The sequence below is a fragment of the Epinephelus lanceolatus genome, chromosome 1, assembly GCF_041903045.1.
Source record: "Epinephelus lanceolatus isolate andai-2023 chromosome 1, ASM4190304v1, whole genome shotgun sequence".
Taxonomy (NCBI): Eukaryota; Metazoa; Chordata; class Actinopteri; order Perciformes; family Serranidae; genus Epinephelus; species Epinephelus lanceolatus.
Window position 1 is genome coordinate 42,587,835 of NC_135734.1, and position 16,775 is coordinate 42,604,609.

Consider the following 16,775-nt stretch of genomic DNA (forward strand, 5'->3'; position numbering starts at 1 on the left):
GATAAAAGTTTCTGTTCCTTCCTTACTCAAAGTTTCTCTGAGAACTTCCCTAAATCACTCCTACACTAGGACTCCTTAATAAAGTTTTTAGGCTACGTTAGGAGCTCTGTGAGAGTAGTCTCAGAATGTTTGTGAATACGGCCCCAGGTGCTCCTCAGAAGACAGCAAACTGGGAGCACCTGAAGCACTTTGGAGGTGCAATGTTTTTTTCATCTGAGAAATTTTGGTTGCATCTTGTTGCTATGATACAGAATATCCGCAAAAGTAAACACATCAGTAGAAGGTAGAGTATTTTCTCTGGGTAAGGGGAAGGGTGATGCACGCAGGGAAAGGTGTGGGTTCATGAGAGGAAACATAATACGTATACAGTATATCATTTCTCCTCCATTTTAGTTGTTGTTCTGCACTTCAGTCACAGTGGAGGAGGAACAAATAATGTGAACGGCTGAAGTGACAGTTACAAGCATGGCATTCTTACCCAAAGTTGAAGATTTTTCAACTCTCGGTGCTAAAGGGTCACAGTTTGGTCATTTCATTATTGTTAGTTTTAGTCAACAAAAGCTACATGTTAGTTTTGTCTCATCTTTGTGGCACATTTTTAATATTTTTAATATATTTCTATGTCCTCTAAGTGTTGTGAGGCAACAGCTGTTGCTATCTTTGTTGTGTATAGTTTATAGCCTATCACAAAGCGAGTGATAAAAACACTGTTTACCTGTTAATAGACTGAACAATAATCCACTCCAGTGGGAGCACCAATCAGAGTGCAGGACGATGATACGTACCCACCAATCACTGTCCTCCTGTCCCAGGACCACCAGCACTTGTCCCTCAGAGAAGCTCAGCTCATCGTGGTGGTCGGCCTGGCAGTCGTACAGCGCCTCAACCCGACGACTCGTCGCACCCCGAGGCTGGTGGATGGAAGCAAATAACACTGAGAATGATTCTACTACTACTAATATGAATGATAAATAATTATTTATCTGAAAAGGGTTTCGTTTCAGAAGAAATGCTCACTGATGAAGAAAATGTGACAAGCTGGCTGCAAAGACTGTTCTAGGTGGTCGTTAGGGATTAAAGGTTTTTGAAGGTCTCACCAATGATCTGCGCGGAAGCGGCTGGGGGGCGGGGTGTCTGCTGTCATGCTCAAAGCTCTGAGAGCGCTGACTGGTGGGAGACCCATTGGGCGGGGCTTTCTTTGCAGAGTGTTGGAAGCGTGAGGAGCTATCGTCACTTTCTGCCCTCCGAAAACCTCAGAGAAAGAGAGAGAAAAATAATGTAGATATTTTGACGTCAGGGTATTTTAACGAATATTATTTCAAAAAAGGTGAAGAACGAGATTTATTTCTTTCAGTCTACTGGTAATACCTTAGACAGTTTAGATTTTTAAAAATTTTAGGTATTTTTTTCTAGAATATATGTGAAGCAATATACATATTTTTGCTATAAATTAGGTAGAAAGGGAACAGAATATGAAGAATATTGTAGAAATGCAACAAAAAAAAGCAGAATATTCAGCTGGAAATGTAACTTGCACTTCTGAAATAAAGTAGGGCAGCTAAAGAAAATTTCCATTATTAATTAATCTGCAAGGACCTCAATTAAGTCAATGATTTATTTGCCGGAAAAGATGTTCATAACATATCACCAATGTTCAAGGCAATGTCATCACATTCCTTTTGTCTGTTCAGTATAATGTAAGACCAGGAAAATGTCACACTGGAGAAGCTTGAATCATTAAATAATCAACAACTGATGGATTACCAAATTAGTTTGCAATTAATTTTCTCTTGATTAAAAACTACAGCAAACAAAGCACAGTGACATCCCAGATGAAAATATAAACTCATCTGTTTAAAGTATTTGATGAAAAACTAAAATTTACAATCTAATTTTATCGGCCTCCAGCTGTTCCTCCTCCTCTGGTTAAAGCTCCAGTGAGCTGTGATCATTTATCTCTGGTACACATGACAGATTCATCAGACTCCAGACTAATAAAACAGACACGGACGTTTCTGGACAGGACGTACCTCTTTCTGGTCGTTCAGTCAGCGAGCTGAGAGGAGACGCCGGGCTGGAGAGACAGAGACAGACAGACAGAGAGGAGGAGACAGATTTATGACCTGTAATTCAGCTTCAGTCCACCAGAGGTCAGCACAGTCTCTCAGTTCAGCTGACAAAGAGCTGTTTCAGCTTATTCATGCTTCAGTACAAACTGATGAGAACAAACCCCCGTAATTTAACCTTAAATATCCTCCTCTGTTCTTTTAAATTTGTGAAACAACATTTGCCGTATCATGTTGTCCAAACATTAAAGTTCTCTGATTTCTCTGTTTCCACTCAATTAAATATCTAAGGCTCTTGTGTTTTTAATGGCTCACCCTTTCTACTAAATGGAAATATTTCAATCTGCTGCATCACTTTAGACACATTTGACCAAAAACTCAGCCAGACATATTTGTATCTTTGGACATTTTGGGATCTGACCTAAATTCAAAATAAAGCTCTGTGAGTTTGAACAAAATTTGGACAAAAAAACAAGACTTTGTAAAGATGAACCCACCATAAAGGTTTCTGTCAAGTTTGGAAGGTTTTACAGGATTAAGTTCTTTAAATTAAACTGATAAACTAAAAAGACGGACGACATGACAGCTTCCAAAAAGTGAAACCAAAGCATCTTGATCGCCCCCTGGTGGCTGGCTGCAGTACATGGGCTACTAATTCAAGTTTTATGGTAGATGGTATTTAATAAGGCTGGCCCGTAAAGGTCGAAGATTCAATGATCAGTCGGACTGAGACTGAGCTGTCAGGTTTTTGTTTTGTTTCTCTGAACATTTCCTTCGCCAGAAACAGCTGCAGAGTGAGTGCTCCTCACTTTCACGCTGCTCTCTGGTAGCTCTCTCTACAGGCAGCTGTGGACCCAGAACCAGTGAGTCTGAATGAGAGGGAGGCAGCTGCCTAGAGGAGGAGAGGCTTCGCCCCCTTCAGGCTCTTAGGTAACATCATCTTCTGCCTTCTGCTTAGAAGTGGTAAGTTTACAGAACACAGCAAATAAATGCGACAGTCTCTGGCTTTTGTTTGATGCCTAGTGTTTGCAAAAATTGTTGCACATATCTGACCCGTCATTAGCATAGTAAATTGGCTTGTTCTCTAGATTACGTAAATGTTGCTGTCACCCTCATGAACCCTGTTCATACTCTCAAACTCTACTTGGAAAAAAAGGAACTAATAGTCAAATATTCATATTAAACAGCCAAATCTGATTCGACTGACTTAATTCTGAGTCGGCTGCAGCCCTGGTATTTAAACTTTTGCATTAAAAATGAAAAAATCCGTCAGGTGTCGGGGCCGGCATGACATCATTCCATTGTAGAGCCAATCAGGAGCCTCGTTATATATGGTGTGTTTATAGTAATTAATTTATGTTAAAATTCAGTGTGTCTCAGATACTCACACACACTTCTTAAAAGAGGAGTCTGGACCGCTGTAGATCCTGGGACTGGTTGGCAACCCGTAATCTACACACACAGACACACAGACACAGACACACACACACACACACAGAGTTAATAACACAGTGTCACTTGGACACATTAATTGCAGCGTGTCTCTCAGATGTTACCATGCGTGCTGGACTCGGAGCAGCTCCTCTTGTGTCGGACGGCGATGGGAGGAGGAGGCGTCAACTTTCTGTTTCCTGTCAGGGACATGAAGACCTCCCCGTCTTCGTCTTCTTCCTCCCCACCTCCCTCCCCCCCAGCAGGAGGTGGGGGCGGAGGAACAGTGGGAGCTGGAGGATGACAGAAAGCAGAGATGGAAGTTTAAGGTTTGTTTTTTAGTAAATGAATTAAATAGTTTCTTCCATCAGTATCTGAGCTGACCTTTGACCCTTGGGGGCAGTGGAGGTGCAGGGGAGGACGGAGGAGGAGGAGGCGGGCTAGAGGCGCAGCCAGAGGGCCGGCTGTGGAGCTCCATGGCCATGGCGAGCCTCCTCCCCACACTGAGCAGACCTCCTCCAGCTACTCCAGAGGAGGGCGGGGTACTGATGGAGGAGGCGGACTGATTGAAGGTGAAGGGACGGGATGAGAAGGAGAAGGAGGAAGTGAAGGAGGTGGACGAGAAGGAGCGCTCCTTCTTCACTGGACCATTCTGAAACAGAGGAGGAGGAGGAGTTAGAGTCATACTACTACTCTCCTGTGGAATCATCTTCCTATTATGGTCCGGGAGGCAGACACCGTCTCCACATTTAAGACTGGACTTAAGACTTTCCTCTTTGATAAAGCTTTTAGTTAGGGCTGGCTCAGGCTTGCCCTGTACCAGCCCCTAGTTAGGCTGACTTAGGCCTAGTCTGCCAGAGGACCCCCCTATAATACACCGGTCGGTCTCTCGGTCTCTCGGTCTCTCTCTCTCTCTCTCTATTATGCTGATCTGTTCTGTACGACATCTATTGCACGTCTGTCCGTCCTGGAAAAGGGATCCCTCCTCAGTTGCTCTTCCTGAGGTTTCTACCGTTTTTTTTCCCTGTTAAAGGGTTATTTGGGGAGTTTTTCCTTTTCCGCTGCAAGGGTCATAAGGACAGAGGGATGTCGTATGCTGTAAAGCCCTGTGAGGCAAATTGTGATTTGTGATATTGGGCTTTATAAATAAAATTGATTGATTGATTGATTGACTAATAAATGAAAATGACAAAGAAGGAATAAAACACATTAATAGCAGGCTTCCAGTTGCCATGATTACCTTTTCGTCAAAGTCATCATCACTGTCGTAGAGATCGTCATGGCGAAGCCTCCACTCATACTCCACGTGGACGTGATGGTCAAACTGGTTGGACTGGGCCTGCAGCAGCTGCACAAACAGGACGCAGTAACAGTGAGTTTAACGCTAAACCAACAGTCACATGTGGAGACGTGTGATCAGAGCGAAGACCTCACCAGCGCCTCACAGTGGCCGTACTTCAACCTGCGGCTCACGTCCAGAGCGGTCTCTCCTAACTCGTTCTCTGTTCGCAAACAAACAAGGAAAATGTTACGGAGATGTTCCTCACTTTTTTTTTTAAATGTCCTCACTTTAAAAAAAAAAAAGTCCTCACTTAAAAAATAAAAAAATGTCCTCACTTTTTTTTTTAAATGTCCTCACTTAAAAAAAAAAAAAATGTCCTCACTGTCTCAGGACATCTTCACTTCACGAATTGTGTTCATGAGTCCTCAACTGTACAGAGTACAAATGTGTGTGTGTGTGTGTGTGTGTGTGTGTGTGTGTGCATTACTGATGTGTATGTTGGCCCTGGCTCTCAGCAGTAGTCTCACACAGTCGCTCTTGTTGTGCAGACAGCTGTAGTGCAGCGCTGTGTTTCCTGATGACGTCTGCACATCCACGTTGGAGCTGAAGACAAAAACATACACACACGCAGGTGAACACATCAACACACACTGAGATGATGTCACTCATAAATGTCGTTGGAGCACACTGACCAGTTCTGAGCTAAGAAGTCCAGGATGTGCAGCGACGTTCTGTCAGCCAATAGGACGGCTAGATGAAGCGCTGTCTCCCCTCTCTCCTGTTGGCATGGAAACAAAGTGCTAAATGTGTGTGTATGTTTTTATTGGAGTTTACATGTTTTTTAATGGTGTGTGTCTTAATTTGTGTAATAGTGTGTGTAAACCTGTGCCTGTGTGTGTGCAGCTTTTCGTGTATATAACTGTATGTGTACGTACCTGTAATTGTGCATACCTGTGTGTACCTTTGTGTGTGTGTACATGTGTGTACTTGTACATGAGCGTGTACCTGTATGTGTCAACTTGTGTGTACCTGTATGTGTGTATACCTGTATGTGTGCACTCCTGTGTGTACCTGTATATGTGTGTACATCTACAGCTTTTCATGTAAATAACTGTATGTGTGTGTGTGCGTGTACCTGTATGTGTATGTGCAGCGGCTGGCTCAGCTCCGCCCTCTGAGCGTACAGCTGGATCAGACTGTAGATGTCGCAGTTCTTGGTCGCCTCCTGCAGGCCGAGTCGCAGCGCTGCATTCGAGCTGTGGCTCCGCCTCACAAAATGAACGTCCTGATACTTTGACACGATAAAGTCTTTACGCTCTCCCCTGCACGCACACACACACACACACACACAGTATGACATTTATTAAAGGTGATATATTTTCACTGGAATAACAAACACCTGTGTGTGTGTGTGTGTGTGTGTGTGTCTTACATGTGGCTGTGTTGGGACGGCTTCAGTGACGGACTCAGCAGGTTCGCCTCCAGTATTTCGTTAAAACCAGAGTTACCGACATTCCTCGCCAGCTGGGAGAGAATAATAATAGTAATAATAACAACAATAATAATAATAATAATAATAATAATAATAATAATACATTTTATTTATCGAGCACCTTTCAAGGTACTCAAAGACAGAATTGTCTCACTTCCTGCTCACTCGCACACACAACAGAAAAACAGAGACAGGTCTGAAATCAAGTTTGTTCTTTGATGAAGACTCAAAGGTAAAAGACTGTGGACATAAAAGTAAAAAAGGAGATGTAAACTATGACTCCCAGGGTGCATTTCAGTGAGAAACATCCAATCACAGAGCTTTGCTTATGTTACGACAGGACAGTAAAAGTTGAAGATGAAGATGTTCAGAAAACTGATTTTATAAGTGAGGTTTGACCTCAGGCCTACCAGCAGGTCAGAGGTCCCCAGACTGTCCAGGCTCAGAGACTGGATCCTGGAGACGTGGACGCCCATCTCCCTGTGGATCCCCGAACACTCGATACAGGTCAGGATGCCCAGGTTGGTCGAGAGCCATCCAGGATCTAAAGACAGAGAATTAAAGGTTACTGTCACATTAGATGAGTTTCACTGACAGTAGCATTGAGAAAGAATTAAAGTTGCAACTAGCAATCTTTTAATTTATTTTTATTATCATATAATCTTCCAGTTATTTGCTTGATTAATTTGATAGACCAACTGTCCAAAACCTAAATATGTGTGGGTTTACCAGGTTTACTTTCATAGTAAAAAACAAACAAAGTACTTATACTCCGGAACAAAGGAAAATGGTTGTGGACTTGTTTTCTGACAGTTGTATGGTATATGTTACAACTGGATCCTTGTATTTGTTGCCTGTTTGTCTGACTGTGAATATTTTCATCTCAATGGCACAACCTGGTTGAATAAACATGCATTGATTGATTAATTGACTGACTACCTGGAGCTCCGCAGTCACAGCAGCTGTTGTTTCCTGGCATTCGTCTGATGTCATCAGTGATGGCCCGGGTCAGATCCTCCACGCTGCTCTCCCCAATTCCTCCTCCTCCTCCTCCTCCTTTCCTCCCTCCATCCAGAGCCACATTCAGAGCCTCCTGCTTACTGTTACTGAGCACCGAGATCCAGCTGAACACACACACACACACAGTTTGATACTTCACCTTTTCAAATCAACATAAATACAGGATGATACCAGATATCAGAATTTATCCACAGCTCATCAGAACAAAGTTTATTTTTGACTCACGCCACACACTCTGCTTCGTCCTCTGCCAGGAAGTGGTAGGTACGATTATCTGGAGGAAAACATGTCTGTTATATACACTGAGTGACATATTAACACATATACTTGTGTGCATTTATATTGCAACCACTGAGAACTCTGGATTCTGATTGGTTGGTAGGTGTGGATACATTTTTGGCAACTAAACTAACCAAACATCCATGTTGTATTTTGCAGTGGTTTTCAAACTTTTTGTGCCCAAGACACACCAAAGAGCAAGCCAAAATCTCAAAGCACACCTTCTATAACGTGTGTTATCCCTCTTATCACAACAGAAATGTTTGTTTTTATTTACTAAATTCAAATTACTATTGACAATTAACCATAGCTCATGAATTACTTATTAACAAAATGATTCAAGAATAAATTTTATACTTTTTAAAGATGCATCAAAGCACCAATAACACATCCATTTAGACGGGGAATAATGGAAGATAATGCAAGATAATTTGATGTAAAACAATTTACATACAGTACAGGCCAAAAGTTTAGACACACCTTCTCATTCAATGCGTTTTCTTTATTTTCATGACTATTTACATTGTAGATTCTCACTGAAGGCATCAAAACTATGAATGAACACGTGGAGTTATGTACTTAACAATAAAAGGTGAAATAACTGAAAACATGTTTTATATTCTAGTTTCTTCAAAATAGCCACCCTTTGCTCTGATTACTGCTTTGCACACTCTTGGCATTCTCTCGATGAGCTTCAAGAGGTAGTCACCTGAAATGGTTTCCACTTCACAGGTGTGCCTTATCAGGGTTAATTAGTGGAATTTCTTGCTTTATCAATGGGGTTGGGACCATCAGTTGTGTTGTGCAGAAGTCAGGTTAATACACAGCCGACAACCCTATTGGACAACTGTTAAAATTCATATTATGGCAAGAACCAATCAGCTAACTAAAGAAAAACGAGTGGCCATCATTACTTTAAGAAATGAAGGTCAGTCAGTCCAGAAAATTGCAAAAACTTTAAATGTGTCCCCAAGTGGAGTCGCAAAAACCATCAAGCGCTACAACGAAACTGGCACACATGAGGACCGACCCAGGAAAGGAAGACCAAGAGTCACCTCTGCTTCTGAGGATAAGTTCATCCGAGTCACCAGCCTCAGAAATCGCAAGTTAACAGCAGCTCAGATCAGAGACCAGATGAATGCCACACACAGTTCTAGCAGCAGACCCATCTCTAGAACAACTGTTAAGAGGAGACTGCGCCAATCAGGCCTTCATGGTCAAATAGCTGCTAGGAAACCACTGCTAAGGAGAGGCAACAAGCAGAAGAGATTTGTTTGGGCCAAGAAACACAAGGAATGGACATTAGACCAGTGGGAATCTGTGCTTTGGTCTGATGAGTCCAAATTTGAGATCTTTGGTTCCAACCGCCGTGTCTTTGTGAGACGCAGAAAAGGTGAACGGATGGATTCCACATGCCTGGTTCCCACTGTGAAGCATGGAGGAGGAGGTGTGATGGTGTGGGGGTGTTTTGCTGGTGACACTGTTGGGGATTTATTCAAAATTGAAGGCACACTGAACCAGCATGGCTACCACAGCATCCTACAGCGACATGCCATCCCATCCGGTTTGCGTTTAGTTGGACGATCATTTATTTTTCAACAGGACAATGACCCCAAACACACCTCCAGGCTGTGTAAGGGCTATTTGACCAAGAAGGAGAGTGATAGAGTGCTGCGGCAGATGACCTGGCCTCCACAGTCACCGGACCTGAACCCAATCGAGATGGTTTGGGGTGAGCTGGACCGCAGAGTGAAGGCAAAGGGGCCAACAAGTGCTAAACACCTCTGGGAACTCCTTCAAGACTGTTGGAAAACCATTTCAGGTGACTACTTCTTGAAGCTCATCGAGAGAATGCCAAGAGTGTGCAAAGCAGTAATCAGAGCAAAGGGTGGCTATTTTGAAGAAACTAGAATATAAAACATGTTTTCAGTTATTTCACCTTTTTTTGTTAAGTACATAACTCCACATGTGTTCATTCATAGTTTTGATGCCTTCAGTTAGAATCTACAATGTAAATAGTCATGAAAATAAAGAAAACGCATTGAATGAGAAGGTGTGTCCAAACTTTTGGCCTGTACTGTATATAGATCAATATTTCAGATACACTCCATCTGTATGTTACTTTGATCTGGAATATCTGGAGACTGCACTGCTGGTTTTGCACATACACATCACATTTATACCCCCTGGACTGGGGAAATGTATTTTATGTAATTTTCTAAATTATTTTATCATTTTATATCTGTATCTCTGTATCTATATGTAAACCTGTATTCCTGTGTGTGTGTGTGTGTGTGTGTGTGTCTTACGAGAGATGAGGTCGAAGCATTTCTTGTCCTCCACACTGGGTTTGACCTGACAGGTGAGCAGGTTGAGTCTGGTGGGAGGTTTGTTAGGCTGGAAGGGACAGAGAAGATGATGAAGTGTGTTTTCAGTTAGAGTTTAAGTATCACAGCTTTAATGCTAAAGGTCAGAGGTTACAGCTCATCACACAAACAAACACAGATGAGCTCACCGTAGCGTGTGCGATGGTCAGGTAACAGTTGTGAACTGAACATTTTCTCTTTTGCCACATTTTCCTCAACCTGAAACACAATCAGACACAATTTTAGACCGACTGCTAATAATACTACCAGTATTATTACTACTAATACTGATGGTCAGTGTTCAGTGTGTACATATGTGTGTTTATTTAATTTTTTTTACCCATCACTCTTCTTGTAGAGGAATCCTGTTCTTTCTGTCCCGTACTGTTTGTCTCCCAACAGCTGATGCATACTGTACACCTGCTTAGGTAAAGAGTCCTACACACAAACACATTAACACAACACACACACATTAATAACCTGTTGAACAGTGTCATAATGTTAGCTGGTGTCATTGTTTTGTGTCTCTGACCTGCTCTGTGTGGACAACGGGCCTCAGCTGATCTCTGAGAGTCACCAGCTGCTTCTTCTCCTCCTCCTGACGCTGCTTCACCTGCAGGCACATGACAAACACGTCTTAACTAATCCAGACTAACTGCTGTTATCAGGCTAAAATGATCCTGTTAACTCTCATCCTGCTAATTAGTTTTTTACATTCTTAAAATCTTAAGTAAGTATGCTCTTATTTTGAAGGAAAAGAAGCATGAGTATGATTGGCTGAGTGTGATTATGTGATCATGTGATTGATATAGGTGTGTAGTAACACCTCTAGTCGGGGAAGAAGCACTACAATCCTTAATATAATACACAGCTTCTTTATACAGTGCCCTCCAAAAGTATTGGAACAGTGAGTCCAATTCGTTTACTTTTGTTGTAGACTGAAAACATTTGGGTTTGACATCAAAAGATGAATATGAGACAAGAGATCAACATTTCAGCTTTTATTTCCAGGTATTTACATCTGGATCTGATACACAACTTAGAAGATAGCATTATTTGTAATGGAACACAAAATTTTTAGGTGAGCAAAAGTATTGGAACATATAAACTTAAAATAGATTAAAGTGAATGAGACTTAATATTTAGTTGCAAATCCTTTGCTTTCAATAACTGCATCAAGCCTGTGACCCATTGACATCACCAAACTTTTGCATTCTTCTTTTGTGATGCTTTTCCAGGCTTTCACTGCAGCCTCTTTCAGTTGTTGTTTGTTTTGGGGGGTTACTCCCTTCAGTCTCCTCTTCAGCAGGTAAAATGTATGCTGTATTGGGTTTAAGTCTGGAGACTGACTTGGCCAGTCTAAAACCTTCCACATCTTGCCCCTGATGAACTCCTTTATTGTTTTGGCAGTGTGTTTTGGGTCGTTATCTTGCTGCATGATGAAGGATCTCCCAATCAGTTTGGTTGCATCTTTCTTTAAATTAGCAGACAAAATGTTTCTGTAGACTTCTGAGTTCATTTTGCTGCTGCCATCATGTGTTACATCATCAATGAAGATGAAAGAGCCCGTCCCAGAAGAAGCCATGCAAGCCCAAGCCATGACATTACCTCCACCGTGTTTCACAGATGAGCTTGTATGTTTGGGATCATGAGCAGATCCTTTCTTTCTCCAAACTTTCGCCTTTCCATCACTTTGGAAAAAGTTAATCTTTGTCTCATCAGTCCATAAAACTTTTTCCCAGAATTTTTGAGGCTCATCTCTGTACCTTTTGGCAAATTCCAGCCTGGCCTTCCTATTCTTCTTGCTAATGAGTGGTTTGCATCATCTGGTGTAGCCTCTGTACTTTTGTTCATGAAGTCTTCTGCGAACAGTAGATTGTGATACCTTCACTCCTGCCCTCTGGAGGTTGTTGCTGATGTCACTAACAGTTGTTTTAGGGTCTTTCTTTACAGCTCTCACTATGTTTCTGTCATCAACTGCTGATGTTTTCCTTGGTCTACCTGTTCGACGTCTGTTGCTTAGTACACCAGTGGTTTCTTTCTTCTTCAGGACATTCCAAATGGTTATACTGGCTATGGCCAATGTTTGTGCAATGGCTCTGATTGATTGTCCATCTTCTCTCAGATTCACAATTGCTTCTTTTTCACCCATAGACAGCTCTCTGGTTTTCATGTTGGTTCCACCTCTAAATGCAGTCTGCACAGGCAAAACCTATCATACCCAATCTGAAACTGAGCTCAGACATCCAGTGCTATTTATTGTTTGAATAATCAATGTAATTGGGAGACACCTGGGCAACAAAACACACCTGTCAGTCACATGTTCCAATACTTTTGCTCTCATGAAAAATGGGTGGGTTCAAACAAAAGGTGCTATCTTCTAAGTTGTGTATCAGATCCAGATGTAAATACCTGGAAATGAAAGCTGAAATGTTGATCTCTTGTCCCATATTCATCTTTTGATGTCAAACCCAAATATTTTCAGTCTACAACAAAAATAAAGGAATTGGCCTCACTGTTCCAATACTTTTGGAGGGCACTGTATATGAGGTCATATATCGGTGTGCTGTCCAGACGGAGGGCAGGCAACTTGAGGCAAAAACGACCAGCACTGCACAAATGCTTATGATCTCAACTGTGTTGACATGAGTCAACTCATGTCAAACATTAACATTAAAGCTTTGTGTTAAACATGCCTCGTGTAAGATGCAATTACAGTGGGCCTCATTCACTAATATGTGCACAGAAATGCTCTTACTTTTCGCCTAAAATAAGTCTGCACGCATGTCAGTACGTCAGTATCACTTTAAACTGACAGGTTCAAATTCAGGTAAGAAAATATGGGTGAATCCTAGATTTGTTTAGTTTAGTTTATTAGGGTCCCCATTAGCTCCTGCATTGCAGCAGCTATTCTTCCTGAGGTCCACAACAACTTTATATTTGTGACAAACAGCTCACATATAACACTTAACAAAATAACAGGACAAGACTAAAACGTTGACACAGACAAACGAGACAGCTCCTGGTAATACAATACATAAGATAACGTTATACTTTTCATGATTACATTTGGTAATTAACCTCCAGTTTGGGGCTAAATGTTGCTCTGATCACCTGATGATGCTCCATTATTGTAATATTAGACCAAGTAACATAATACGATGCTTCACCAGACACATTACATGTGCATTAAAATTAATAGTTACCAGGAAAAACAATATTTTTTTTACCATGAATGAAGTTCATTGCAGTGTATGACTCATATTATATAGGTCACCTTCTGGGTAATCTCCTTTGTAAAACATGAAAGTGTGATTAGCATGCTAACAGAAAACAATTATTTGTGCTGAAAAAGTTCATAGGCATCTGTTTGTAAATGAGGCCAAATGTACTGAGACAACTTCTCTGTGTTTTTGGTATTTATCCACAACCCAGGTTTTTAACAATGTATGGCAAGACCTGTGGTCAGCTAATGTTAGCTAACGTTAGCTAGTAACATTAGCTTGTAATGTTAGCTAGTAGCGTGGATCCATGTACAGAGTTTAAATATAAAATACAGTTACACTGGAGCTCATTTACTCACCCGGCCAAAAATAAGACAGCAGCTGTTTCTGTCGTAACGTTACCGCACATAAAACAGTTATAGTCCATGCAGTTTCATCGTTTCACCGTGTAACGATCGTGTCCACACCAGGAAATCGGTCAAGTTGTGGGAAAATCGCTTCTCTTTGTTTTATACGGATCACATCCAACACGAGTTTCCATTTTGTGACGACACCAGCCGCCTGCAGGTCCATTTAAACCTTTAAAGTAGTTACTTACTTTCCTGTACTTCTAATTGACGCAGTGGAGTTACATGGATTAATCACTTCCTGCCGCCATTTGAATTTCGCGCGTCATAACAGTCACGTGACCGCAAACAACGACAGTGTAAACATACTGTTAAAAAAGTGTAAAAGTAAAGCACAAGACTGTCCAAACATATTTTAGTTAAAAAAAAAGTAAAAGTAATTATTATGCCGAATGTCCCATTTCAGAGTAAAAAATATTATACTCTTGATTTATATTTTAATGATGCGTTGAATAAGTTACTAAGTAATAAGTTACTTTCTACCACTGGAAGCCTCTCTATGCTTTCTGTGTGGTTCTGCTTTGTTACTGTTGGTATTGTGTTTAACACTGTGCTCCACAATGTTTCAACTGTTTCCATCATGTACACATGATTAGGTGTTACACGTTAACTAAATGTTGTTTAATCAGTGTTGTGTATCTGTACTTAAGATGCAATTTATACATTTTAGAGTTCAAATGACAAATTCTCATCATAGTTTTAATTATCAGAAGATTCTAACTGAGTTTGTTATTACTTAATTTTTTAATAGTACCCATTTTATTTTGTGTTTGTGTTATCTTTGTGAAAATCAAATATTGATTACAGTCTGTTAGCACCTCCTACAGGCTGCAGTGTTCATTACAGTTACAGTGTAGAAGAGTAACTGTCATCATACCGTGGTCAGGACTCCATTCAGCTCCTCCATGTACTGCTTCAGCCTCTGAGTGGTGGACACACACTCCTGCAGGAAACTATACACACACACGCGCACACACACACACACACAGATACACAGATACAGTAAATACAGTCAGTTTACTGCATGTGGGCTTGTTTCTGTGTGTGTGTGTGTGTGTGTGTGTGTGTGTGTTCTTACTTGTTATGGCTGTGGTAGTGTTTGATGAGGTTCTGCAGCAAGTCGACTCCTCTCTTTGTTTTTATCTCGTTCACCTTAATCAAATACTGACGGAGAGACGGACAGAGAGACAGAGGGAAAGTCCAATAAATATTGGACAGAGAGGGAGAGAGAAGGAGAGGAGTGTATTTATTGGACAGAGAGAGAGAAAGAGGGAGAGGAGTGTATTTATTGGACAGATAGAGGGCAGCATGTTTTATATTAGTGATGGGTTTGTTTCAGGAGGAGGTGGAGAAGTTTATAGAAGATTAGCAGGAGGAGATGGAAGACAAAGAAGAAGATAAAGAAGTGGAGAGGAGAGGATAAGAGGGAAGAAAGAGAAGGAGGAAGAGGAGAAAGAAGATGAAGAAGAAGATGAGATGAGGATGAGAATGAGAAGGAAGAAGACTGAGGAGGAGGAGAAAGAAGTAGAGATGAAATAGATGGGGAAAGAAGAAGGGGAAGAAAGAAGAGGGAAATAGACAAAGATATCAAAAGGGAAGATGAAAGAAGAGGAGGAGAAGGGAGAGGAAAAGAAAAGAAGGAAAAGAAAGGGACAGGAAGAGGAAGGAGAAGAAGAAAGAAAAGAAAAAAGGAAAAAGAAGAGGAAAGAAGAGGATGAAAAGGAAGAATGAGGAAGAGGAGGACAAAGAGGAGAAAGAAGGAGAGGAAAAAGATGAGGAAGAGGGAAGAGGAAAGCAGAAGGAGAAGACGGGGGAAATAGAAGTAGAGGATAAGGATAGAATAAGGAAGAAGAATGAGGAGGAGGAGAATGAAAAAGAAAAGAAGGAAAAAGAGGAGGGGAAAAGAGGAAGAAGAGGAGAATGTGAAGGAAGAAGAATGAGAAGGAGAAGAAAGAAGACAAAAAGAAAGAGGGGGGGAAAGAATGAGGAGAAAGAACAGGAGAGAAAATGGGAGTACGGTATGAAGAGGAAAAATGAGAAGGAGGAGAAGGAAAAGACAAAGAAGGAGAAAGCAGAAGAACACTGAGGAAGTAAAGGTGAAAGAGCAGGAGGTGGAGGAGTAGGAGGAGGCGGGGTTAAAGATGGAGGCGGAGTCACTGACCTCACACATGCTCAGTTGGAAGGAGCGTCTCTCCTTCTCGAGCTCCTCTGCGATCTCTCCTCCGCTCACCTCGCTCCTCACCATCCCATACTGACGAGCCAACTCCCTCTTCTCCTTCTCAACCTGCTTACTGCACACACACACACACACACACACACACACACACACACACACGGTTTGTAACCTGTCAATCATAATCCATTAACAGTTACTGTAATCATCTTTTTAAATGGATCCATTTACAAACATTCTTCTATCCAGCTGTTCTTTGAAGCCTCAAGAGACAAAGTAAAATATTATTTTGGTCAAAAGTCCTGATCTGTCGGTATTAGAAAAGGATATTTTACAATTAAAATAAAAACATGCTCGCTCAGAGGCTATGATGATGATATTTCCCCACATAAACACACAGCAGGATACTCTGACAAACAGATCATAACAGAGATACTAGTGTGAATGAAAACACTATCAGAGTGCTGAGATAATCCAGTTTGATCATGACTCACAATCTGCTCTCATAGTCCCTCCATGCTCTGTCAAAAGGCTTCTTCAGATCCTACAAAGATACAGTCAGAGGAGGAAACATGATTTTAATTTCACTGACACAGAGCACCATCCTGAGGCCACAAAGAGAACATATGGAAATAACTCTTGTTTGTAACTAAAGTGTGTTTTAAGGTTTATCAGTCCGTCCAGTCTGACCTGAGGAGGGTTTATATGTATCAACCAGGTGGTGTGACAGAAAGTAAAGATAAAGTGCTCACCCCCTTCACCTCCCTCAGGTCTCCTTTCACCAGGGAGTCCAGGAAGAAGTTGATGTTGTGGAGCATGCTCTTTAACTGACAACACACACACACACACACACACACACACAAATACAATTAAATAACTGTCACTGTCGACAAAAATTTTAAAAAAAGATGCATAACGAGGGATAACACGAAGGATACTCTTCTTCAATTATGGCAGCTGTAGAGGAGGTTTCGTTGGATATTGGAGTGAACCAGTAAAGAGCTAGTTGGTTTTCAGTTCGAATTTTAGTAGACG

At 41.4% G+C, this 16,775-nt stretch overlaps 1 protein-coding gene across 2 annotated transcripts in view; it reads right to left on the reverse strand.

Annotated features, from left to right (window-relative positions):
• The window catches only part of unm_sa1614 (un-named sa1614), a 28,908-nt gene that overhangs the window by 4,204 nt on the left and 7,929 nt on the right, over positions 1-16,775 (reverse strand). Inside the window, exons 5-28 of one of the 2 annotated variants that reach the window (XM_033627775.2) lie at positions 16,493-16,567; positions 16,235-16,284; positions 15,729-15,858; positions 14,646-14,731; positions 14,445-14,520; positions 10,469-10,549; positions 10,277-10,374; positions 10,086-10,155; positions 9,880-9,967; positions 7,517-7,565; positions 7,211-7,395; positions 6,682-6,815; positions 6,212-6,303; positions 5,915-6,101; positions 5,472-5,557; positions 5,267-5,382; positions 4,932-4,999; positions 4,738-4,845; positions 3,882-4,149; positions 3,623-3,790; positions 3,455-3,518; positions 2,031-2,074; positions 1,098-1,237; positions 786-911 (exon numbers count right to left, since the gene is read on the reverse strand). In XM_033627775.2, the coding sequence (XP_033483666.2) occupies positions 786-911; positions 1,098-1,237; positions 2,031-2,074; positions 3,455-3,518; positions 3,623-3,790; positions 3,882-4,149; positions 4,738-4,845; positions 4,932-4,999; positions 5,267-5,382; positions 5,472-5,557; positions 5,915-6,101; positions 6,212-6,303; positions 6,682-6,815; positions 7,211-7,395; positions 7,517-7,565; positions 9,880-9,967; positions 10,086-10,155; positions 10,277-10,374; positions 10,469-10,549; positions 14,445-14,520; positions 14,646-14,731; positions 15,729-15,858; positions 16,235-16,284; positions 16,493-16,567 (2,589 nt within the window). Of the gene's footprint in view, positions 1-785; positions 912-1,097; positions 1,253-2,030; positions 2,075-3,454; positions 3,519-3,622; positions 3,791-3,881; positions 4,150-4,737; positions 4,846-4,931; positions 5,000-5,266; positions 5,383-5,471; positions 5,558-5,914; positions 6,102-6,211; positions 6,304-6,681; positions 6,816-7,210; positions 7,396-7,516; positions 7,566-9,879; positions 9,968-10,085; positions 10,156-10,276; positions 10,375-10,468; positions 10,550-14,444; positions 14,521-14,645; positions 14,732-15,728; positions 15,859-16,234; positions 16,285-16,492; positions 16,568-16,775 lie in introns of both variants that reach the window. The other variant, XM_033627773.2, reaches the window with a different exon arrangement.